The 24,332-nt window shown below is 44.3% G+C and overlaps 1 protein-coding gene across 1 annotated transcript in view; it reads left to right on the top strand.

Moving 5' to 3' along the window:
- The window catches only part of FOXP3 (forkhead box P3), a 62,089-nt gene that overhangs the window by 18,767 nt on the left and 18,990 nt on the right, over positions 1-24,332 (top strand). The window contains exons 5-9 of the mRNA XM_029607517.1: positions 10,895-10,982; positions 13,728-13,808; positions 15,105-15,276; positions 15,428-15,504; positions 20,260-20,361. Of these exons, the coding sequence (XP_029463377.1) occupies positions 10,895-10,982; positions 13,728-13,808; positions 15,105-15,276; positions 15,428-15,504; positions 20,260-20,361 (520 nt within the window). The remainder of the gene's footprint in view (positions 1-10,894; positions 10,983-13,727; positions 13,809-15,104; positions 15,277-15,427; positions 15,505-20,259; positions 20,362-24,332) is intronic.

The raw sequence follows: 24,332 nt of genomic DNA, 5'->3' as shown, positions 1-24,332 counted from the left end.
CTGTGATAAACTCACTTCCATTGTCGATATGGACTTGTTTCATCTTCTTGGCTGTTTGGTGTTCTGTTTGGTGAAAATATTCAGGACTTCATCTTTGTGCATAAGGAAAACTTAATTCATGTCTATACATTCATTTATGATGACAAAAATACAGTGACTACCATTAATAGAATCCACTGACTTGGGGGCCACATAAGTCCATTATATTAGCTCCAATGGGTTTTTGCTTAGTTTATTGGCAATAGCCTTAAATTATTTTCTTGAATGTTTATCCCTGATGCAATCTTCACATGTATCTACAACTCTTTCTTCAAGTGAATATTTTTGCTTATAGATTTTAGAGCATCATAGTTCAAATGTGCAAGGCATTCATGCTGTAGTGTAGCATTAACTGCTTATGTGGTATTTGCGTGATCACTTACTTGGTGTAGCCTTGGTGTTCATCCGATAAAATGCCAATCTTTTGCTGAAGTGAACAAAAGTTATTTGTCCTTTTTTACTTTGCAGCTGTCTTTTTCAAAAATCGCTTTAAATTTAGCATCTTTTTATTTGGAAATATAAGATTATCAGCTAATTCAGGTACATCTTCATTTATGACTTTCTGGTTGCTGTCTCCAGATGGCTTGAATTGAATACTTCTTATTCTCACTACTTTCTTGGACCATCTACCACTGTTACAGATCTATCCTGTACTGAAGCGAAATTCATACTGTCCAGTTAAATGACTTGAGGCACCATAATCTACTGAAAGTGGCTCTGTCAATTGTCTCTTGATCTATATGATTTGTTTTTATGTGAAATGCATATTCCTCTGCACTCAAGCAGGCCAATCCACACAAGTGGGTTATGCACCTCTACCAGCAGATGGAGAAGGAGTAAAGCTGACTCTCTGATGTCACTGACATATAGCCCTGCCCTGACATCATCCTGCTAATATTCAGAAGGTGGGTATGCATCTCCGTACAGGGGATTGCTTGTAGTTAAAAGAAAGGAAAGAAGAAAGTTAATAAATCTTTCAGGAAGTCTGATCGTCTGTTTGTGCTCCATGGTGAAGGTAAACAGGGTGAACCAGCAACGTGGGCAACTATTGCCTGTTGGGTAAAAGAAGTCATCACAGCCGCCTATGTGGATGCTGATGTCCCATTACCTAAACAGGTCAGGGCGCATTCCATTAGGACTCAGGCAGTATCATGGGTGAAGCTTCAGTTGTCTCCTGTCAAGGTTTGCTGGGCAGCGACATGGTCCTCCTTACACAATTTCTCCAAGCATTACCAGTTGAACTTGCGGGCCCAGGAGGATGCGGCCTTCGCGCGTGCAGTGCAGTATTGAGACCGCGGGCAGCCTCCCGCCCTGTTCGGAAGTAGCTTGGGTACAGACCACTTATGTGGATTGACTTACATGAGTGCCGAGGAAGGAAAAATTGCTAATTACCTGTTAACTTCCTTTCCTCTAAGGTAGGCAGGCCAATCTACAACCTGCCCTGGGCTACCTACTTGTTTTTAGTTTGTCCCTTAGGTCGGACAATGAAGAGTGTTATTTCTGTAATTTCATTTGCTGGACTGGTAAGTTACATAACCAGCCTCTACGGTTAGTGCATGTTAATTCTTTTAACTGAGTTCAGTGTACTTATTTGGTTAAAATCATGAAGGGTTGTCTTTTAATAGTCATGTTCAATTATAATCAGTTTGTCCACAGTTTGGTTTTTCCAGAGAATACTGGTGGGCCGATGTCGAGGCAAGGCTATATTTCCGTGATGCCAGGGCTATATTTCCATGATGCCAGCTTTACTCCATCTCCATCTGCTGGTAGAGATGCATAACCCACTTATTTGGACTGGCTTGCCTTCCTTAGAGGAAAGGAAATTATCAGATAAGTAGCAATTTCTCCTTGTTTCTTGGTGTTCTCATTATTAGATGACTCTTGGCTATTTTTGCTCTCTGATTATTTTTTCTTTGATCCCTTTCACTGCTTCAAAAATATGATGTCAATTTTCAAAAACCCTAAAATGGATAATTTATCTAGTTAAAGTTAGCCAGATACATTATCAGGGATATTCAATGGGATAAACATCCTGCCAAATATCTTTGAATAAAGCTATCTGTTCAAAGAATAGAGCTGGTTAAGTAGCAATCCTCTGTGCAAACAAAATGAAAAAGCTCCCAAGCGGGTCCACTGGCCCGATCCCCCACCCCAGTGAAACCAATGCCAGACCTGCTAGCTGAACCCCCCAAAATGTACTGAAAATGTGCAGACTTATAGGCCCAGAAAGCCTTCGTCCCCTGAATAGTAAAAAACTAATTTAAATGAAGGTCCTCCCTTCCCTTTCCCCTCCCCTCTACCACTGTCAACTCTACCCTAACTCTCCTGCCCCTCCGGAATCTCCTAAACCCCTTATTCTGGCCACCAGCTCGGAACACATTTCCAGCTCCCAGCACATGCAGCATTGCTCTGATAGCAACCCTGGTAGCTTAAGCAATTTGGGGGGTTCCGGTCGGGGCAGGAAGAGGATGCAGTTCATTCGGATTTCCACTCCCCATATGCATGACTCTGCACTTCTTGGCATTGAATCTCAGCTGCCATATCTTCGACCACTCTTCCAGCTTCCTTAAATCCCGTCTCATTCTCTCCACTCCTTCCGGCGTGTCCACTCTGTTACAGATCTTAGTGTCATCCGCAAAAAGACAAACCTTACCTTCTATCCCGTCCGCAATGTCGTTCACAAAGATATTGAACAGGACTGGTCCCAACACCGATCCTTGCGGTACACTGCTTAAAACCGCTCTCTCTTCAGAGAGAGTTTCGTTTACCATCACACATTGTCTTCTGTCTGTCAACCAGTTTGCAATCCAGGCCACCACCTCGGCACTCACTCCTAAGCTTCTCATTTTATTCACCAGTTTCCTGTGCGGGACCGTATCAAAAACTTTGCTGAAATCCAAGTAGATGACATCTAGTGCTCTTCCTTGATCCAATTCCTTGGTTACCCAGTCAAAAAAGTCAATCAGATTTGTCTGACAGGATCTTCCCCTGGTGAATCCATGCAGCCAAAATCGATCGTTAAGACGATCGATCACACGATTCACACCCCAGGTAGTTACCAGCCTCTTCTCTGTTTCCACTCTTGTGAAGCGGGACCAGCACCGCTCTTCTCCAATCACTCAGCACCACTCCCGTTTCTGTCATTTTCTCTTAAGTGTCTCTGCCTGCACTATATGCTAGTTCAGTATCTGCTGCTCTTCTTGTAGCAGTGCATGATGGCCTCTTTCTGAGCTCAGTTCAGACATATAGTGTACATAGCAAAATTTCTGACCACTCCATTGTCTGCTTGAGGAAGTCCTTGAATTGCTTGTGATGCAACTTCTTCCTTCTCAATTGGATCTCCTAGGGTTCTGAGTTGTTCAGGCAATGATTCTGCAGGTTGCATGGATATAGTAGCAGGATCTTCTTTCTCCCGTTTCACAGTATTTATTTCACGTTTAAGGTTCATGTTTTCTTTTTCCCAAGGATACGTCTTCTATTTGCCTGTTCCAAATGTTGCCTGATGCCTTTGGCTTTAGTTTGATTAATAACCTAACTTGTTTGTGAAATGCTTAATATCTGGACAGATTTTCTCATGGTGGCCTGTTAATTTTTCATCTAGGCATTTATTTCTTGGGTAGCTGTTGGATCGGATTCTATGACTGTTTAAAGTCCCTTAGTTTTTAGAAGAATGATCACCTTAAATCTCTGGGTTGGATTATTGTTGGAATTCAATGTGGTTTGTAGCATTTTCAGACATTTTCTAGTTACTTTTCCCTTTCAGTTTGTTCACAGAAAATCTCTTCTAGACAGGCTGCTGTTTAGCAAATTATCTCTGCAACTCACAAAAAAGAAATCCTTTGTAGGGGTTTCTCTTTGCAGCTTGCTTTCTTTGCTTTGTCTTTACTGTTTGTTTTTTTCTTGTTTGGGAACTTAATCTCACTCTGCTGGGATATCTTCATCTGGGCCTGGCTTCCTCTTTTATCTTCTTTTACATAGCTGAGGCCCCTAACCTGATATGTGGCACCATGGATAAAAGAAAGCTTTCTGAAGAAAAACAAACAATCCAGGGAAGTTTTCTTCTTTAGAAGAATGGTAAGACAGCACTGCTTTCATAACAAGATATAATGGGTTGCCAGGTAGTCATGAAAGAACAAGCACTCTTTGCCAAAAAAAAAACCAAACCAAAAACCAAGCCCAAAACACATGAGATTAAAACTACTTTTGTTAGAATGTTTTGTATACACAGAAAACACTTTAAAAAATAATTTTGTAATTGTAATGGAGGAAATACAGAGGCTTGCAAAAGTATTCCATCCCCTAAAATTTATTTATTTATTTAGCATTTTCTATACCGACCTTCATGGTTAAATACCATATCAAATCGGTTTACATCGAACAGGGATAGAGAACTGTAACAGAACAACTTTTTTTATAATCAGAAGGAAAACAAAAGTTACAATAAACAAGGACTGTAAACTTGGAAGCTTGGACAGCTGGAAGAAAAGGCCCGAGGATGGCAATAACTTATGAACAAGAGAGTCATAATGGAATCCGGGCTAGTGCTAGATAGCTTATTAGAGGAGGTGCTAATGTATATGAAGTACTTATAGGAGGAGCGAGGTTCCATAGCTCGTGAACAGGTTAATCATCTAATGTGTATCCAACGGATCCGGGAAGGCTTGGCGGAACAGCCAAGTCTTAAGTTTTTTCTTAAATGTTAGGAGGCAAGGTTCCAGCCTGAGATCTGTGGGGAGGTTGTTCCAGATGGCTGGGCCTGCTATCGAGAAAGCTCGGTCCCTGGTCGAGATGAGGCGAGTAGCTCTGGTTGGAGGGGCTTGTAGCGCTCCTTTGTGGATTTCTCTAATCGGTCTGTTGGAGGTATGAAGTTTGAAAGGGATTTCAAGGTCGAGGTGAAGGTGGTTATGGATGGACTTGTGTATCAAGGTGAGTGATTTGTGAAGGACTCTGTGGTTGACTGGTAGCCAGTGTAGGTTTCGGAGGATGGGAGTAATATGTTCTCTCTGGTTGGTGTTGGTCAAAATTCTGGCCGTGGCGTTCTGTATCATCTGTAGTGGCAAAATGTCAGATTTGTGTGGATTACAAATGACACTTACACAGATTGTTCCAGACAGAATGTTTATTGCAAGCCAGTATGCTCTTAAAGTACATTTTCAAAGTCACAATTCATTCTTCAGTAATGGCTTCTTTCTAGCCAGTTGTGTGCAGAGCTCTTGATATGGGTGACTGGTGCACCTCCACAGCCACTCTCAGCCACTGTGGCTCCTTCAAAGTGATTGTTGGCCTCTCTGTGGTTTTCCTCACAAGTCTCCTTCTTGCTCTGACAAAAACATGTCAGGTATTTTCTGGTGACTGAAATCACAATTTTTTTCTAGCATGGCACTTTCATCCCATCTCTTCTTCATACCCCCAAATCACTCCTCAAGTACAACAAGCAGATGAAAGACATTCAGAACAGAAATGGCTTAGTGCGTGAATGATTTTCAAACTGTTCTGTGCAGTAAAACAACATTCGAGAAACCTTTTTGTTATTGCTAAATTCATAAAGGAAGGGTATGCGAAGCTCCTAGTATTACGACGCCTGAAGCCTTTACTTAATCAGAGTGATTTCCGTACTGGGTTGCAGTCCCTACTGTTTGGTAGTTTAGACTATTGTAATTCTTTGTTTTTAGGATTACCTGCGTCCACAACTCGACCTTTACAGGTTTTACAGAATGTAGCAGCTCACATTCTGACCGGAAAAAAGAAATCCGACCATATCACCCCAACTTTGATCAACTTACACTGGTTGTCAATTGTATCCAGAGTTAAATTTAAATCAATTTGCATTTTGCACAAATTAATTTATGGTGACCAGGTGGACTGGCTAAATGCTGCCATCAAATTACATGTCCCCCAGAGAAATTTACGTTCTGCCAATAAAGGTTTACTTACTATTCCAGCAGTACAACCAGCACGGCTGAATGAAGTGAGGGACAGGGCTCTGTCCCTGGCAGGTCCTAAATATATGGAACATACTCCCTGTAGAGATTCGAATGGAGACAAACTTCTAACAATTTAAGAGGGCTCTAAAAACTTGGCTTTTTAAGGAGGCCTACCCCAACCCATCTTAAATTCTGTTCTTATGTCATGATTTTACAGTTTTAACTATTTTTACCTGGTTTTATAGAAGGTGGGTTGGGTGTTATTGTTTCCACCATACATTGGTCATAAGATAGGAGGAGGGAGGGATAGTGGTTTGATAAGTTTATTTAATTGTTTTATGAGTTGTTTTTATTTGAATGGTTGTAATTTGTTTTATCTTTTAGTCCTAGGAAGTTGATTTTGGTATATTTATTGTGCATTATTATTTATTGTTGTGAACCGTTACGATGGAACCCGAGTATACAAAAACCAATAAATAAATCCCCCTTTTACCATAAGTGCATAAAGTGAGATACATTACATGTATTAAATTAGATCCTTCTCTTCACCCACCCCCCACCCACTGAAAAAAAAGACTAATAGTAGGTTGTAAATTTACAAATAAGAAAGTAGTACTGCCACACTTCCACAACTGGTTTTTTTTGTTTGTTTTTAACTGTTCACCTCCCTCCCTCCACCCCCTCCCATCCTCTTGCCTCTGCCGGCATTGCAATCATTTAAAAAAGCAGCTAAGCATGGTAGGGAAAAAAATCCCTCAGCCCTGGTCTCATGCGCACATGTGACTCCTCTGCCACCAGAACCGCCACATGCAAGGGAGCTCATGCACTGACCTTACTTGCTGGAGGCAGAACTCACATTGCTGTCACCTCAGCTGAGGGAGAACCACCGCAGGCCGGAGCACAAGAGAGAGACCGGAGGACCTCTGCTGCTTAGCACACGCAACATCTGTGCCGCCATGTCCACTTCCCAGCTCTTTCGCCCGCTGTGGAAACCAGAACCGACGGCGGGCCAGCCACTTCCAACCACCGCAAATCCCTGCAAGCGGGATGGCTCGCAGGGGTCCCAGGAAGATGCAGGCACTGCCTATTGGACAGGCCTCATTGGCAGAAGCAGCCAATCAGAGGTGACAGGAACAGCCGGGCAGAAAGACGAATTGCCAGATTGGTCAATTTGATTCACATGGAGATCCCCTTTTTTTTTTTGCCTCGCAGCAGCCAATCAGGAGGTGATAGGTTCAACAGAGCACAAGTCCCGCCCACCAAGCCCAAAAAAACCCACGATTTTGGGGGGAAAAAAGCCCAATAATAAGCAACCTGTGAACTGAAAAAATAAATAGCGAATCTCTATAAAAGCAAGCCCCAACTCACGGGAAATAAGCGAGGTTGGCAACCCTGAATTCAACTCACAAGAAGCTAGCAAGCATAAATGCAGAGCAGTATGGAAGCCCTGAAAAAACAGTTCAGTACTAGCTAACTCAATACAATCTCCCATAGTAACATGAGATATGCTTCCGACACCCACCACTATCTTTCTCATCGTCCAGTGGCCCAACCCCTTCAGCTCTCCATCTCTTTCTCAATTGCACCTTAGCCCTCTAACTCTTACTGGGTATTTTTCTCCCAACCAAGCTCCTGTTCTCTGGTTTCCTCCCTCCCAAAACTTCTACTTCTCTAGTTCTCCCTCCCCCCTTATCCTCTCTCATGACCTACACCCCGTTCCCTCCCCGCCACTGTGCTTTCTTTCACATTCTCTCCTCCCCAGCATGCCCCCTGAACTTTCTTTCTCCCCTTCATCCTTCATCCTTCTCCCATCATCCCCCCTTCCCCTTCATGCCCTCTCATGCTTTGCACCCACTCCATGCTCTTTAATGATCTCTACAAAAATTTCAAATAAACCCAATATATACAAGAAATGAGTAAGCACAAAATGATGAGATCTTGCTCATACCATAGAGCTATCTATGCAAAAATAGACTATGTAAATACTTGTTTTGATATCTAAATCTAGACTATATGAATGCTTTTTATCATCTCAAGTGACCATCATAAACCTCAGGTGGTTCATCAAACATGAATTTAACACACCCGATTTTTGTCTTTCAGGTTTATAATCATCAGTCACTTACTTGAGATGTATTATTGTTATTTACTATTTTTGTTGTTTTTTTATATATATGTTAATCGACAGTCACGTAACTTCGAGGTGCTGTATTATCTGCAACCTTCCTCATTATGTAGATTTCTTTTCTTCTCCGTGCACGTCATAAAGCTCAGGACACTAGGAGAAGAAAAGAAATCTACATAACGAGGAAGGTTGCAGATAATACAGCACCTCGAAGTTAAATGACTGTCGATTAATATATATAAAAAACCCAACAAAAATAGTAAATAACATTTATGGTCACGGAGGTAGGGAATATTTTCCAACAAATGGCCATGAGGGGGTATCTGGTGCTGTGGTCAGTTGTTTGATAATTGTAAATTATTGTTTCTCTCTCTCTCTCAGATAATGAATATTTCCAAACTTGAAGCATTGTGTTTTAAGCATAATACGGATAAGGGGCTTATTTCTAATATATATCAATGGCTAGGATCAGCACCTTCTGTTCCCAGTCTGAGTCAAAAGAAGTGGGAGAGAGATTGGGGGTTAACCTGGAATGAAACAATGGTCTAGTTGCCATATGAATATTGCCAAAAGCTCTATATCTGCTAGTGTTGTTGAAACTAACTATAAATTGTGTTATCGCCACTATCTCTCACCTGCTGAGCTGAGTAGGATATACCCTACTCGAGATAATAAGTGCTGGAGACAATGCAATCAAGAAGGCTCCTTCTAACATGTTTGGTGGCTGTGCCCTAAGATATCATTGTACTGGAGGTGGATTGAAGGAGTGCTTAAACAGGTGACTTCCATGGATGTACCATTTGTTCCTCAAACCTATCTTCTTTCGGCCTACCCTAGGTCGTGGGCGCCGAACTCGAGAGCCCTTATCAATCAGATCCTGTGTGTGGCTCGACAGGTGATTGCTAACCATTGGCACCAGATATCCTCACCTCCGGCGGAAGACGTGATACACCGGCTTTGGACTGTACATTATTGGGATTATTTGATAGCCACCCAGACTGACACAGTGGAGAAATATTTTCAAGTTTGGGAGCCGTTTTTGCGATGGTATAATAGTCTTTAATTCTTAAGTGAAGCGCCAGGCGTTCTCCCAGAACTTAAGCCGTACTGTACTCCAGATCCGTAAGCAAGAGGAGAATGATCTTTTTTGATGATCTCTTTTGACAATCTTTCATATAACATATTTGGCTAAGCCCAAGCTAACAAATATTACTATATTAGGGTTCTTACTGGACTTGTGTGACCATGTACATAAACTGGATGCCAGACCTCTCTCTACTAGAATGAGCCTGCTCAGAATCGAATCGAGTTGTGCAACGGAGGGAAGGGGGCACGAGGGTAAAATAATGTTCTCGTATTGGCGAGTTGTTGGTGGTTTAGGGAATAATAACATATGTTGTGTTGTGATATTGTGTTATATGAAAAATAGAGTTAATGTATACATTAATGCCAATTTGAATAAAAACTTCAATAAAAAAAATTAGTAAATAACAATAACACATCTCAAATAAGTGCCTGATGATTATAAACCTGAAAGACAAAAATCGGGTGTGTTAAATTTATGTTTGATGAACCACCCGAGGTATATGATGGTCACTTTGAGATAATAAAAAGCATTCATATAGTCTAGATTTAGATATCAAAACAAGTATTTACATAGTCTCTTTAATGATCTCTTTCATATTTGCTCCACCCTATCATCCCATGTCACACTCTCTATCCCAACCCCCTCAGGACCTCTCTCTTCTTCCCCTTTCACTGGTTCTCTCTTATCCCCTTCATTGTATCTTGCACTTACTTCCCCCTCCCCTAATCTTCTCTCTCCAGATGATGGCTTGCTCTTTTTCCACCACTGCAAATGGGCTCCAGATCTTTCCCAGGACAGCTGGGACCCTAACACTGGGGCAGCGGCTTGAATATAGAAGAGTGCGCCACATGCACTCAGGGTCCATTCATTGTCCTCCCCGTGGCAGACACTTCCTATTTAGAGAGGAAACACGCAGTTATAAACCGGGGCACTGCAGAGACTATGAGCACGTGTCTTTGTCTGTCCCCATGCTGCCATTGCTTAATTGAAATAAGTAGACCGAGAACTGGCTGCTTGCAGCCCAAGGCCGGTGCTTCCATTGGACAAACTAGGCGGTTGCCTAAAGAGCCAAAATTTGGAGGGCGGCAAAGACTCAGAGCCAATACCACTAAAGGGAGTGCTGTGCTGGAGCTACCATTGCTGGTAGGAGGGAGCGCTGTGCTGGAAGTTAATTGGTGGAGGTGGGGTGAATGACTGAAGGTTTGCCTAGTACAGCAAATACTCTTGCGCCTGCCCTGTTGCAGCCCCAGTGTTAAAAGTCCTGGCTGACTCGGGAGACCTGGGGTGGCAAGCGAGAGGAGGTGCTGACACATCTGGAGTTTCCTGGCAGAATTTGAGAAATGAGCTGTCTGCTGGTGGGGGGTCCCCTTTTGGGGTCTTGAGCAATTCCAATTGCACAAGTTATCCCACACCCCCAATGCCAGTCCTGGGCTGCACAAGCCAGCGGTCCCTTCAGATGGCCCTGGGGCTGTCATGTGCTCCCCCCCACCCCCAGTTTGAGAACCGCTGCTGTGCGATAACGGTTGAGGACTGACTGAATAAGTGGACTTGTGGTGAATGGTCCCTGCTAGGATAAAGGAACATAAGATGGGTGGTCCTAGTTAGGAGGAAGCAACCTGAAGTGGTGGTCCTTACAGTTGAAGGCTGACTTCCAAGAAAAGAGGAAACTGAAGGCGATATACTGACAGCGGTCTGACCATTTCTCTGCTTTTTCCCCAGACATCTACACAGTGACCACCGATTGGATGATAAGGGCACAGCACAATGCCTGATCCAGAAGGAAGTTGTTCAGAACCTAGAGCAGCAGGTGAGAAGAATCCAGAGTCAGAACTTAGAAGTTAACCTAGAAAAGTCAGGGTGAGAGGTAAGACAGACCCATCCCTCTGGAGAGAGAATTCCTAGGGCATTAACTCATTATAGAGAAAGGAAAAGAGAGAGAGCCCTAAATATTTCTCACCCTCCATTCCCCAGGTCTTTTTCTCCTGAAGTTTGTTCCCCAATCAGTCTTGCCCCTGAAAGAATGATTCTTACACAGATAGATGATCCTTGCTTTCTTGACATCCGCTCAGTCTCCATTGACAAGACTGAGGCCCTTTCTTCAAATTAAGTTGAGTGAGATGGCAACAACTGTTGGTAGCCAGTGGTATAAGCAGCTGGTGCTCCTAGTCTCACTCTTGCCCTACAAATTCTCTTTCATATGCAATACCTTCTACAGGCCCAGAGTAACTAAGCCAAAGATGACCTTCTAACGCAGCATATCCCTTCTTCAGAAGTCAGATCTGTGTGGTCTCAGAAGATCATCTTTAGCTTATCCTTACATTGAGCCAATACAAGATATCACAGCGTTGGTAAGGAGAAGGGTGATCTCAAGGAATTGGAAGAGAGTAAATTCAAAACTGGGATAGGAAATGGAGCAAGATCATAGAAAGGGAGATACTGTTGGTCAGATGTAGAGTCAAACACGTATCAATGCAAAAGAAATGGAGACAAATCCCTAAAAGATCCAAATTTTGTGCAGGAATGAAGTAACTATGAAAGCATGCCACTGATTGAAATGCTTTGGGGGGTTTGGGAGTAGGTAGTGGGGCAGGTGAGGGATGAGGCTGAATGTTAACTCATTACTGGGAAACAAACTGGTGCCCTAATGGAGTCCTCCAGTATGTATGCTCGCTTTTACTATCGGGCCGATACAGTAAAGTCTGCGGGAGAGCAGGCGAACGCCCGCTCTCCCGGCGCGTGCACCGGCCACTCACCGGCGCGCGCGATTCAGTATTTAAATTAGGTCTGGCGGTAGATCCGGGTAAAAGGAGCGGCGGCTGTCAGTGGGTTTGACAGTCAACGCTCAATTATGCCGGCGTCGGTTCTCGAGCCCGCTGACAGCCACGGGCTCGGAAACCGGACGCCGGCAAAATTGAGCGTCCGGTTTTAGGCCCGACAGTCGCGGGCCGAATTCAAATTTTTTTTTTTTTTTACTTTTTTTACTCTTCGGGACCTCCGACTTAATATCGCTATGACATTAAGTCGGAGGCTGCACAGAAAAGCAGTTTTTACTGCTTTTCGGTGCACTTTCCCGGTGCCGGAAGAAATTAGCGCCAACCTTTGGGTCGGCGCTAATTTCTGAAAGTAAAATGTGCGGCTTTGCTGCACATTTTACTTTCTGTATCACGCGGGCATACCTAATAGGGCCATCAACATGCATTTGCAGAGTGCACTGTACTGTATCGGCCTGAATGTTAGCATAGTTAAGGATGAGGCTTTGTTATTGTCAGACTTTGTATGCAAATTTTCATTAAGTCATGGGATATCAGTTATGTAGTTGAGATGTTAAAACAAAGTATTAACAGAAAAGGTGGTGGATGCATGGCATGCCCTCCTGCTAGGTGGAAGTTAAGACAAGAATGGTAATGGAATTCAAAAGAGCTTGGGATAAACACAGAGGATCCCTAGTGGTTAAAGGAGGGAAATGAAGGTAAGGGGTAATCTGCATTGGGGTAACCTGCAGGGAGCAGCAGTTACTACATTAGAAGAATAAAGATAAATAAATTCAAATAATAAATAAATAAAGCTTGCTGGGCAGACTGAATGGACCACTTGGGTCTTTTTCTGCTGTCATTTACTATCGGGCCGATACAGTAAAATCCGCAGGAGAGCTGGCGCTCCAAGGCGAGCGCCCACTCTCCCAACGCACGCCCAGGCCACTCTCCTGGGCATGCGATCAAGTATTTAAATGAGGGTACGCGGTAAAAGGAGCAGCGGCTGTCAGCAGGTTTGACAGCCGACGCTCAATTTTTATAGTGTCGGTTCTCGAGCCCGCTGACAGCCACGGGTTCGAAAAACGGACGCCGGCATAATTGAGAATCCGTCTTCTGACCCGTGGACCGTGGGCACATTTTACTTTTTTATTTTTTTTTATTTTTGGGGCCTCCGACTTAATATTGCTATGATATTAAGTCGGAGGGAGTACAGAAAAGCAGTCTTTTCTGCTTTTCTGTACACTTCCCCAGTGCTGGCCAAAATTAGTGCCTGCCTTTGGGCAGGCGTTAATTTTTGAAAGTAAAATGTGCAGCTTCACTGCACATTTTGCTTTCTGTATCGTGTGGGAATGTCTAATAGGCCCATCAACATACATTTGCATATTGCAGGCGCTATTAGTTTTGGGGGGGGGTTGGCCGTGCGTTTTTGACAAGCTATTACCCCTTACTGTATAAGGGGTAAAGCTAGCGCGTCGAAAATGCACGTCCAAACCCGGGCTAACAGTGCGCTCCACTGGAGCGCACTTTACTGTATCGGCCCGTATGTTACTAAGTAAGTATAATAGAGTTTCTGACTGTATATCTGTTGTGCACTTAGATTTAATAGAAGGCAAGTTAAAAAAAAAAAAAAAAAAAAGATATAATAGTGAGAGAGAGTTCAGCTTTTCATTAGGACCACTGGTAAATTGGGAACTGTCAGGCTGCAATGTCCTGGATGAGATTGTAAGGTATGAAAGTGCTCTCCCCCCCACCCACCCACCTAGGAGTTCTGAATCATTGTTTTTCCCTTCTTTTTACAGCTGGCCATGGAGAAGATGAGGCTGCAAGCTATGCAGGCTCAGTTGACAGGAAGGTTAAACGCACACAGGCTGTGCTTTGTGGTGAGCAACACTCCTCATCCGCTTTATTTCATGCTTGTGTCTCCTCTACTCTTGTGTTTGCTTTGGAACAGTTTTCCTGCATGCACAGGCGGTCGTGTCCACTTGCAGTTCAGGGATTAGCTAAACATTGCTGTGACAAGTTAATGGCACCGTAGCTGAGGTGATGACAATATCTTGCCGCGAGGAATTTTTCCCTTCGGGGAGCCTTGGCTGAGCCCCTGGTGCGGCGAATCCTTGTGACTGTGGTGCGGATGCGACTCATCTGTTGTAAGGAAGCTGGAGTTGCCTTGCAAACAGGGGCTATATCTGGGGCAGTACAGCCCAGGCAGACAGACGGGCCGATACAGTAAAATCGCGGGACAGCGTCCCAGCGCGTGCACAGGACACTCTCCTGTGCGCACGATACAGTAAGTTAATTTATTTAAATTAGGCCTGGCGGTAAAAAGAGGCGCTAGGGACACTAGCGTGTCCCTAGCGCTTCTTTTTTGAAAGGAGCGGCGGCTGTCAGCGGGTTTGACAGCCGACGTTCAATTTTGCCGTCGGTTCTCGAGCCCACTGACAGCCACGGGTTCGGAAACCGGACGCCGGCAAAATTGAGCGTCCGGTTTTCCCAGTCATCAAGCAATGGTAACACCTATTGGCTGAGCTTAGCTTCCATATTGCTGTGTCCTGGAGGGAGCTATGGCTGTGTGGCCTCTGGCTAAGGACCATTGCTCCACTGGCTGGGTTGAGCTAAGCAAGCAGGCAAAAAATAAGGGAATAAACCTGCCAGCCGCAGGCCCATTTAAAATTTTTTTTTTATTATTTTTTACTTTTTTAAACTTTCGGGACCTCCGACTTAATATCGCCATGATTTTAAGTCAGAGGGTGCACAGAAAAGCAGTTTTTACTGCTTTTTTGTGCACTTTTCCGGTGCCCGGAGAAATTAGCGCCTACCTTTGGGTAGGCGCTAATTTCTGAAAGTAAAATGTGCGGCTTGGCTGCACATTTTGCTTTCTGAATCGCGCGGGAATACCTAATAGGGCCATCAACATGCATTTGCATGTTGCAGGCGCTATTAGGTTCGGGGGGGTTGGACACGCGTTTTGGACGCACTATTACCCCTTACTGAATAAGGGTTAAAGCTAGCGCGTCCAAATGCTGGCTAACAGTGCGCTCCATTGGAGCGCACTGTACTGTATCAGCCTGAGAAAAAGCTGTACTGTATCGGCCTGAGAGAGAGCTGAGGTCCTGCCTCCTTAGGTCTCCAGAGATGATATCTAGACAGTTTCATGAAATTCTTTCTTTCCTGGTCAGAAATCTACAGAGCAGCGTGAGAGAGATGTGGCTTTCTATCCAGGGTCTATCGCAGTATCAACCTTGCCACCTCCGCATGCACCACTAACCCATCAGGACGGCTTCTCGGAGAGTTTCTGTGCTGTGCGGAGACACCTGTGGGACTGTCATCATGGAGCCACTCTCTTCCCAGGTTCATTCTCTTTCCTTTCCATAACAGTGCAGCAGCAGGCTTCACGTACACACATGCAACCAAAATGCAAGACCAGAGATGTATTCATATGATTCACCTGACGAACATTGTACTGGAACATTTTTCTGAGTTGTCTTTTTCTTACTGACAGATATGGCTCATAGTGTTGAATATTACAAAGTGAATACTGCAAGACCACCATTTACCTATGCCTCACTAATCAGCTGGGTAAGTGTGAGAGCTGCAGTTGGAGGGAAGTTGCTTAGGGATTGTGGCCATCAATTGGCTTTTACAGGGTTCCAAATTTGGCATGTATCCCTCCTGGGCTAGAAATTCAGTGGACCTCTGGGGGTGGCCAGTGGCTCAGTGTGGAGGACTTGGCTTCCATTCCCTGGGCAGGACTCTGCTCCACAAACTGTCCGGGGCCAAGGATGTTGCAGATGCAGCATTCACTGCCCCTGGGGAGGGGAGGGGAGGGGGGGGGGGTGAGAGGGGATATCCCAGTCATCATGCAACGGTGACATCTAATGGCTGAGCTTAGCTTCCATATTGCTGTGTCCTGGAGGGAGCTATGGCTGTGTGGCCTCTGGCTAAGGACCATTGCTCCACTGGCTGGGTTGAGCTAAGCAAGCAGGCAAAAAATAAGGGAATAAACCTGGGTAGTTGCGTTTGGAGGCTCGTGCTGCTGTATCCCAATAGAACTAGGTTCCGATTAAGGCAGAAACCCAAAGAAGGAGGAAACTGCTGCTGTCCTTTAGCCACCCGACACACACACATATGTATAGATAGATAGCTACTTTAAACATCATGTTTCAGTAATATCTTCTTCTTGTGCTGATGATAGTAGCATTTGCTGCTGTGTAATCCTGGGCCATATTCCATTTATCACAGCTTTAAGGGGGTTCTGGCAGTTGCACTGCTCAGGCGCCTGCTTTTCTGCAGAAGAATGTATTTATTTCTGCAGAATCTCTCCTTTATAATCTTTTCATATTAAAATACAGTTATTACATCAATAACTAAATTTGATTAAAAGCAGAACATTTCTCAAAATTAAAAGGATTCTGCAGAAACCAATTCAGCATTTCCAGGGACAGCAACAGGCACCTTTTAGCACATATATAGACGGACTGAACAGGCAGCCCAATTATGAGCATCTTAACAAAGCACAAAACTCCCTTCTCTAAAAGAACTAGAATGGAAGATTAATGCACTTAAAAGCCTAGAAGGCAACGGATGAAGAAAAAATAGAGTTTAAAATTAAATAATGCTTAATTTGTATACACAGCAACATTGAATGAATGTGGACACATCAAAGCAGTCTGCACTTCTTGGAGATCTGTATTTAAATACTATGTTAAGTTACATTTTCCCCCAGTTAAACTAGAGAGAGTATTTAAAGCAAACCCACATAGATCTATTGATTAGATTAGCTGTTCTTAAATAGCTTTAATAACTTAGCTTTCAATATTTAGTTAATAAAGGGAGCATTTTCCTTGTATGCAGTATCCCTGTATACTAATAGCAAACTCACAGGCCGACGCAGAAAGGTGTGTTCAGTTGAATGCACATAAGAACATAAGAAATTGCCATATGGGTCAGACCAAGGGTCTATCAAGCCCAGCATCCTGTTTCCAACAGTGGCCAACCCAGGCTACAAGTACCTGGCAAGTACCCACAAAATAAGTATATCCCACACTACTGATGCTAGTAATAGCTGTGGCTATTTTCTAAGTCAACTTGATTAATAGCAGGTAATGGACTTCTCCTCCAAGAACTTTTAAACCAGCTATACTAACTGCACGAACAACATCCTCTGGCAACAAATTGCAGAGTTTAATTGTGCATTGAGTGAAAAAGAATTTTCTCCAATTAGTTTTAAATGTCCCACATGCTAACTTCATGGAGTGCCCCCTAGTCCTTCTATTATCCGAAAGAGTAAATAACTGATTCACATCTACTCATTCAAGACCTCTCATGATCTTAAAGACCTCTATCATATTCCCCCTCAGCCGTCTCTTCTCCAAACTGAACAGCCCTAACCTCATCAGCCTTTGCTCATAGGGGAGCTGTTCCATCCCCTTTATAATTTTGGCCGCCCTTCTCCGTACCTTCTCCATCGCAACTATACCTTTCTTGAGATTCGGCGACAATTTCTACTTGCACTTAAGAAGTTTTGCACGTTCTTAAATGGGAACTGCTTAACACCCTCTCCTGGAAATCGCATGCATATGAGAGCAGGGAGATTGCAGTTGGCCAGCACCCCCTTTTTAGCTCTGGAAACTTAACTCCCAGGTCAGAGCTGGAGTTAACTTTCCAGCGCTACTAAAAAAAAAAAAAAATGGAAAAAAGATAAAATAAGGGAAAAAAAATGTTAGTAACACTCTGGGTAAGTGCCAGCAGTCACTGCCACTTAACCAGTTAAGTAGTGGATAAGTACTGAACTATCCAGTTAAGTAGCGGGAACTGCGCCAGATAGCCGCATAAGTACTGACTTATCCGGCTCTCTGGCAGCTGCTTCTCACTGCCAGATAAGTCAGTTCTTATTTGGCTTAAGTGGCAGTGGCGGCTGCCACCACTTACCTGGATAATGCCCTGTCAGGGATGCTTCCCACCCACCCCCCACCCCCCTTTCCCGAGTTAAAATGTGCGTTCAGCTTGTGCTGATTGCACATTTTAAAGTTTATGCAAATTTTTGTGTTTTTTTTAACGCTTGATGTATTTGCATAGCATTAGCTTACTGCAGTGGGAGTTAAAAAATATTTTAAGCTGCACACAATGTTTTAATGCTCAGCTACCTGCATTGGCCTTTCACAGGTCAATGCAATAGCCTGTGCATTAAGAGCCTGTGCGCTGAATTTCTGCACACAGTTTTTATGCACAGATTAAACATTTTTTCAACTCCCAATGCAGTAAGCTAATGCTATGATAATGCATCAGGAGTTAAAATGTGCATACATCAAGTTAAAATGTATGTTCAGCACAGGACAGGCGAGCCACCGCTGCCTGTCCTCATGAGTTGGGGGGAGCCCCAGCGGTGGATCCAGCATTAGAAACTTTACTCCACCTCCACCAGGAGTAAATTTTTAGCATTAAGAAAATGTGTGTGCTGCAAGCTCATCTCTCTGCATTGGGAGGGAATGTTTAATACCCTCATTTGCATGGAACTTCCAAGTGAGGGCACTGAGCTGAGTGCACATTTTGAAACATATTTTGTGCAGATAAAATTCCTTCCTGCACAAAATGTGTGTAAAACTGTGCGTTCAGGAGAATGCACTTTATTGCATTGGTCTGTCAGTCTTATGTGTGGACACCATTGCAGGTGACTTACTATGGTCACAGAGATATTAGCAAGGTGTCAAATTAAAACATGGAACATGTAGGTTTACCACAAATTAGTAGTTTTGCAAAAAATGTCACAGGATCACTGTTTGTCCTGGAGGGGAGAGAGATCCAAGCTAGGTGCCCAGGACCATCCTTGTGAAGGAGAGGTATGTGTGTGTGTGTGTGTGTGTGGAGGGAGGGGGAGCAAACTGGGATAATTGCCCCATGCTTTGCACTTTTGGACATCCCGCACGATGCTTTCCTCCAGCTGCAGGAAGAAAGACACAGCATCATTAGCCATTCTTCAGGAGGGTCAACATCATTAGCCACGTGTCGGTAGGTGTGGCATCAGTGTGTGTGTCTGCCAGCACAGAGGAAGGGGGCAGTGGCATCAGCGCACATCTTCCCACTTGGTGTACAGGAAGGGGCAGTGTCATCAGCTGCACAGAGGAAAGAGATGGACTGTCACCACCAGGTGCCTGGGAGAGAGGAGGGAGTGCTTGCTGGGGTCTTGGAGCCTGAGAGGAGGGGAGAGTGCTTGATGGGATCTAGGTGGGAAGAAAAGGGGAAAGGGCTTTATGGGGTCTTTTGCAGGGCAGCGAAATTGCATGGGAGGGAAGGGGAAAGGTCTTGATGAGGTCTTTTATGGGAGTGGGAGAGTGCAACCTCAGTCTTGAGAAGGGGGAACCTCTCCTGCTCTGGCTGATTCTCCAAGGGCTCTGCACCTCTCTAAGAGAAGCCCTGCAGGTGCCCTTAGCTCCAAGGAGGGGAGAGAGCTGAGTGCTCCAACTTCCAGGGAGGGAAGCCAAATCTGATCTAGGGCCTCTGAAGTCCTGAGATAGCGCTGTTATAAGGAACAGGCTAATCCATTTCTGGTTGTACCCCACTACATGCAAGGATTTGTAATTCTGATGTTCTTAAGGAAATCAGTGGGACAATCAGCACTACAAGTCCATGTATACAATAGAGTAAAACCAGGATTGGATGAGCTTGTTCCTTACAGCATGAAACCAAGTGGAAACCCCGTTATCCTGGAAAGGGAGAGAGATCTGAGGTCCCCAGAGGAAAGATTCAACCTCTTGTGGAATTAGTTGTGCCCAAGCTTCTGAAGCAGGACGTCAGACCATCATAGACCCTCCAGTCAAGGTCTTGTGGCATCTCCAGGATGATTATCTTATCTGTAGTTTTACTGCTTGTACTCCACTTTTTACCACTTAACAATAAATCTTTCTGTGAAGTTTTGTAGGTTTCCATCTGTATTTCACTATTTACAAGGCCCAGTCACTTCAACAACTGAACTTAGTGAGCTGAAATGATTGGAGAAACTGTAATTGCCATCTCTGATGCAGGGATTTGCCATTCTTACCTTCTTAGAGTCTGTGAGGCATGTTTCACCCGTGGAACATTGTTCCATAGAGGTGGATTTGCGTTCCTCTGTATCACCATTGTCAAGTCATTGCCTGAATGTGGCTAGCTTTGGGATGGTCTTGGAACCAAACTATTTAACCCCCTCACCCTTCAGGCAGGGGCAGGGTTAAGGAAGCATTGCCCAGAACCTTCTCCCCCCATCTGCAGGTCAACCATCGTCTCTTTCCATGACTTGATCCTTCCAGCGTGCATGCTTTGGCTTTTGCACTGTGCTGAAATCCTTTTCTTTCGCAGGCAATCCTGGAATCCTCTGAGAAGCAGCTGACATTGAGTGAGATTTACCACTGGTTTACCAGTAGGTTTGCTTACTTCAGACACAACACAGCCACTTGGAAGGTAGGATGGAAAACAAGATGTATGAACATTTCCTGATGCCTGGTTTCTTTGTTTGAACATAGGCAGTAACCAGTGACAGAGCAGTTTTTAAAATGCCTCCGTGTTAACCAGTGGCATGGCATCTTTAAAACAAATCCTTGATGGCATCATAGTATGCTTATCTTATCAGAACCAGGGCTAAAAACGAGCAACACAGTTACCAAATCCAGTAACTTTATTATTATTATAAAACCCCTGCAGTTATATTCATGAGGCATAACCAACTAAGACCTTCTTCTAAAGTACAGCAATAAAATATAGAAAGCATACCATGATCAGGAGTGATAAGTCAAACCAACCCCTCTCCTGACTTTTGGGAGCGCTGAAATAGCCGGAGGTCTCTGTGATATATATACAGTTTTCCTTGTGTATTACCCTACCTTCTTGTACTTTTTCACCAGCTCGCCAACCAGCCTCCCTCTTTCACTCCTCTTGTACCGGGCCATGAATTGTCTATAGGTCAGGCTTATGTACTATATGCAATTATTTCTTCAGCGTGCTACTGTCAGATTTGTGGTCCAGAGCATTCAAGAGACTCTTTCCTCCCTGCGCATTTTCTGCGGGATCTGCTGGACTTCCTCCAAGGTCACACAGCGGGCCCGGTCCGTAATTTCAATCAACAAAGCACATTGTAGTCTTAGCACTCCCCCCTTGATGAAATCATACCAGGGAGTATGTGTGAACCTTAAAAGCGGAGCTCCAGAATCTCCAGTCAGCAAAACGTTCACCTGACACAACAAAACAGGATAGTAGATGAGCATTGTGCAATGACTAGGCAACAAGAGATGAAGCAGACATTGCTTGACTGCATGAGCTGACAGAAAATCCCAGCAAAAACCAAAGTCCAAGTATGTTGCAACTGAAAAAACTCACAAAATTCAAAAAAATCGTGTTGCTGAATTAAATCATCAAAATTGCAATAAATAAATAATTTGTTTTTATAAGTTTGTTTTTGTGAACGGACCTTCATACCATCTAAGGAAAATGAAAAATTGATGTTCGTGATAACCAAGCTGGGTCTCATATAATCATCGGACCGAAAGATATATAATGTCTTGAAATCATGCCTCAAATAAATTAAATTAAATATACTTCCCCTTGCTTCCTTTGTTTTTTTCGTTTTTCTTTTCTAACACGATACCATGTTTCGCTGTCGCTTCTTCAGGAGCTATCTAAGAAACTTTTTTATAAACATAGATCTCAACGAGACAATTTAATTTTTTTGAATGCCGGACCAGTCTCTCAAGCGCTTTAAAGGATTTGAGGCATGATTTCAAGACATTATATATCTTTCGGGCCGATGATTACATGAGACCCAGCTTGGTTATCATGAACATCAATTGTTCATTTACCTTTGGTGGTATGAAGGTCCGTTCATAAAAACAAACTTATAAAAACAAATTATTTATTTATTGCAATTTTGATGATTTAATTCAGCATTCCCATCAGAGAGCAGTGACAGCAATCACCAAATCATTAGCAACATTTGTGGGCAATAGTCCTGTTACTGAGGTGTTCATGAATTTGGTCAGATTACCCACTTTTTCCCACAAGGGCTCAAGATCCAAAAATTGAGTTTCTTTTCAGAGCTTTTCTAAGACCTAGGTCAGAGATTTGACTGATAGGGGAGTTATAACAAGTCAAATCTGATATAATAAAAGCCAATGTGTATCTGTGTGTCATACTCCCATAAAAGGAGCAAGGCACCCTTACTCTCGAGTTGCTGATGGGCTGGTGGGAGGAGCACAGAGATGCATGCAGGGTGGCTGGCATAACATTGGCAAGAACATCAGCCCGTAGGAGTCAGCATGGAGGCAACGGCAGTAGTGAAATGTAGGGGAAAGAGGCAGGTGAAGGATCTCAGGGAAAAAGAAAGAGGGTGGTAAGGTGGAAAGAGCTGAGAGAGATTGGTTGGAAAGAGAGGGGAGAGAGACTGGGGAGACTGTTCAGGGGCAGTGACATTTGCATATACTAGCAAAAAGAAGAAGATTGGCCCATGGGGGTGGCATAGTGGTGGTGAGGGCGGCACGTGGGGGAGAATGGTGGGAATGGATGTCAGGAAGAGAGTGAAGCTAATGGGGGAAGAGAGATGAGAAAGAGGCCAGCAGCAGGGGGGGGGGGGGAACAGGGAAAGAAGAGGGGGCAGGGAAAAAAAGAGAGCGGGAAGATAGTAAAGGGAGAGAAGCTGGTGCAAGCTGCAGCATCATTGCCTGCTGTCCTGCCTCCATGCTTAACTGTGAAATCCTGGGTCATTTTATCTGCTTCTCTATAATCCTATATAATAGCCAGTGTCTGATTGTTTTTCATGCTCTGAGAAAAGAAGTCTTGTACCAAACCCACAATGGGCTGGGGGAGGGGAGAACATATGCAGAGGCCAGTGTGGTGGCAGCGGTGGTGGAAGCATGAAGCTGCAGTCCTTGGAATAGCTGATGGTGCGATTCAGTACCCACTTGGGGAAGGTTTTCTTTACCTCAGAGAGAATGAGCAAGTTACAGCTCAGGTGCAGCAGCTATTTCGACTGGCGGTGCACATGGTTTGGGATTATCTGCACGTCCTGGAGTCTACGGCTTCTATGCTGTAGTTAGTTCCATGAGCGTTTGTTCACATGCAGCCTTTGCAGTGAGTTCTTGTCTCCCGTTGGAGTCCTTTGTCAGAGGAGTTTTACCTGCCTTTACCACTTCATGGAGGTGTCAGGTCCAGTCTCTTGTGGTGGCTGTCTCTACAGAACCTGGAAAGAGGGGTGGATCTCGAACTTCCAGATTGGGTGGTAGTGACCACAGATGCCAGCCTCAAGGGTTGGGGGCTATATGCTTAGGGCAAACGCTCAAGGTTGGTGGTCACCAAAGGAAGCGACCTGGTCTATCAACCATTTGGAAACGAAAGTGGTTTGCAGAGCATTGGCTTCCTTTCTTACGCAGATCCGAGGTCAGATAGTGCGGGTATTCTCGGACAATGTGCGATGGTGATGTATATCAATCATCAGAGCGGAACAAAGAGTCGCTGGCTGGCTCACGAGGCCCTGGTTTGTGGATACAATTCATCTAGCAATGGATGGACCTATCTAATTCGGTCATCGGCAAGGGCCCATATTTTCAGATTGGGCAGATCGTTTTTGTCTCGCAGCTTGGTTTTTGAGAGGAAGCGATTGCGTCTGAAGGACTATTCGGAAGCAGTGATTGCTTCCATGCTTCAGACTAGGAGACCTTCTACCTCTCTGGCTTATGTCAGAGTATGGAAGGTATTTGAAGCTTGATGTGGAGAGGAAGGTATTGACCCTCTGTAAGTGGAAGTTCCTCACATCTTGGCATTTTTGCAGAACAGTTTGACCAAAGGATTGGCTTACAATTTGCTTCGTGCTCAGGTGGCGGCCTTGGGTTGTCTTCATGGTAAACTTCAGGGAAGACAGCTGGCCTCACACCTGGATGTCATTTCTTGAAGAGGGTGAAAAATTTGAGACCTCCGATCCACAGTTGTGTCCCATGTGGAACCTTAATTTAGTTCTGCAGGGACTGTGTGGCTGAAAGCTGGCCCCTTTCAGCCTTTCCATCAGGCTTCTTTGAAGGATCTTACATTAAAGACAGTTTTCTTGGTGGCTATTTATTCGGCCAGATGGATTTCAGAGCTTCAGCTGTTGTCATGTAGAGATCCGTTTCTGCAATTTACAGATGATGGAGTTTCATTGCATATGGTTTCTTCCATTTTACCGAAGGTCGTCTCTTCCTTTCACCTCAATCAGGTGGTAGAGCTTCCTGCTTTTCGACGTTTGCTTTCTGCTTTCCGCACAGCCTGCCTCTGTTCCCTCCGAGGCCGCTCTGAAATTGGAGCGGCCTCGGAAGGAACTTTCCTTCGCCCTCCCCCCCCCCTCCCCCCCCCCGGCCCTATCTAAACCCCCCTACCTCTATCACGAAAGTTACGCCTGCTCAAAGCAGGTG

The sequence above is a fragment of the Rhinatrema bivittatum genome, chromosome 1 (genome assembly GCF_901001135.1).
Source record: "Rhinatrema bivittatum chromosome 1, aRhiBiv1.1, whole genome shotgun sequence".
Taxonomy (NCBI): Eukaryota; Metazoa; Chordata; class Amphibia; order Gymnophiona; family Rhinatrematidae; genus Rhinatrema; species Rhinatrema bivittatum.
This window is presented reverse-complemented; position numbering and strand designations above follow the sequence as displayed.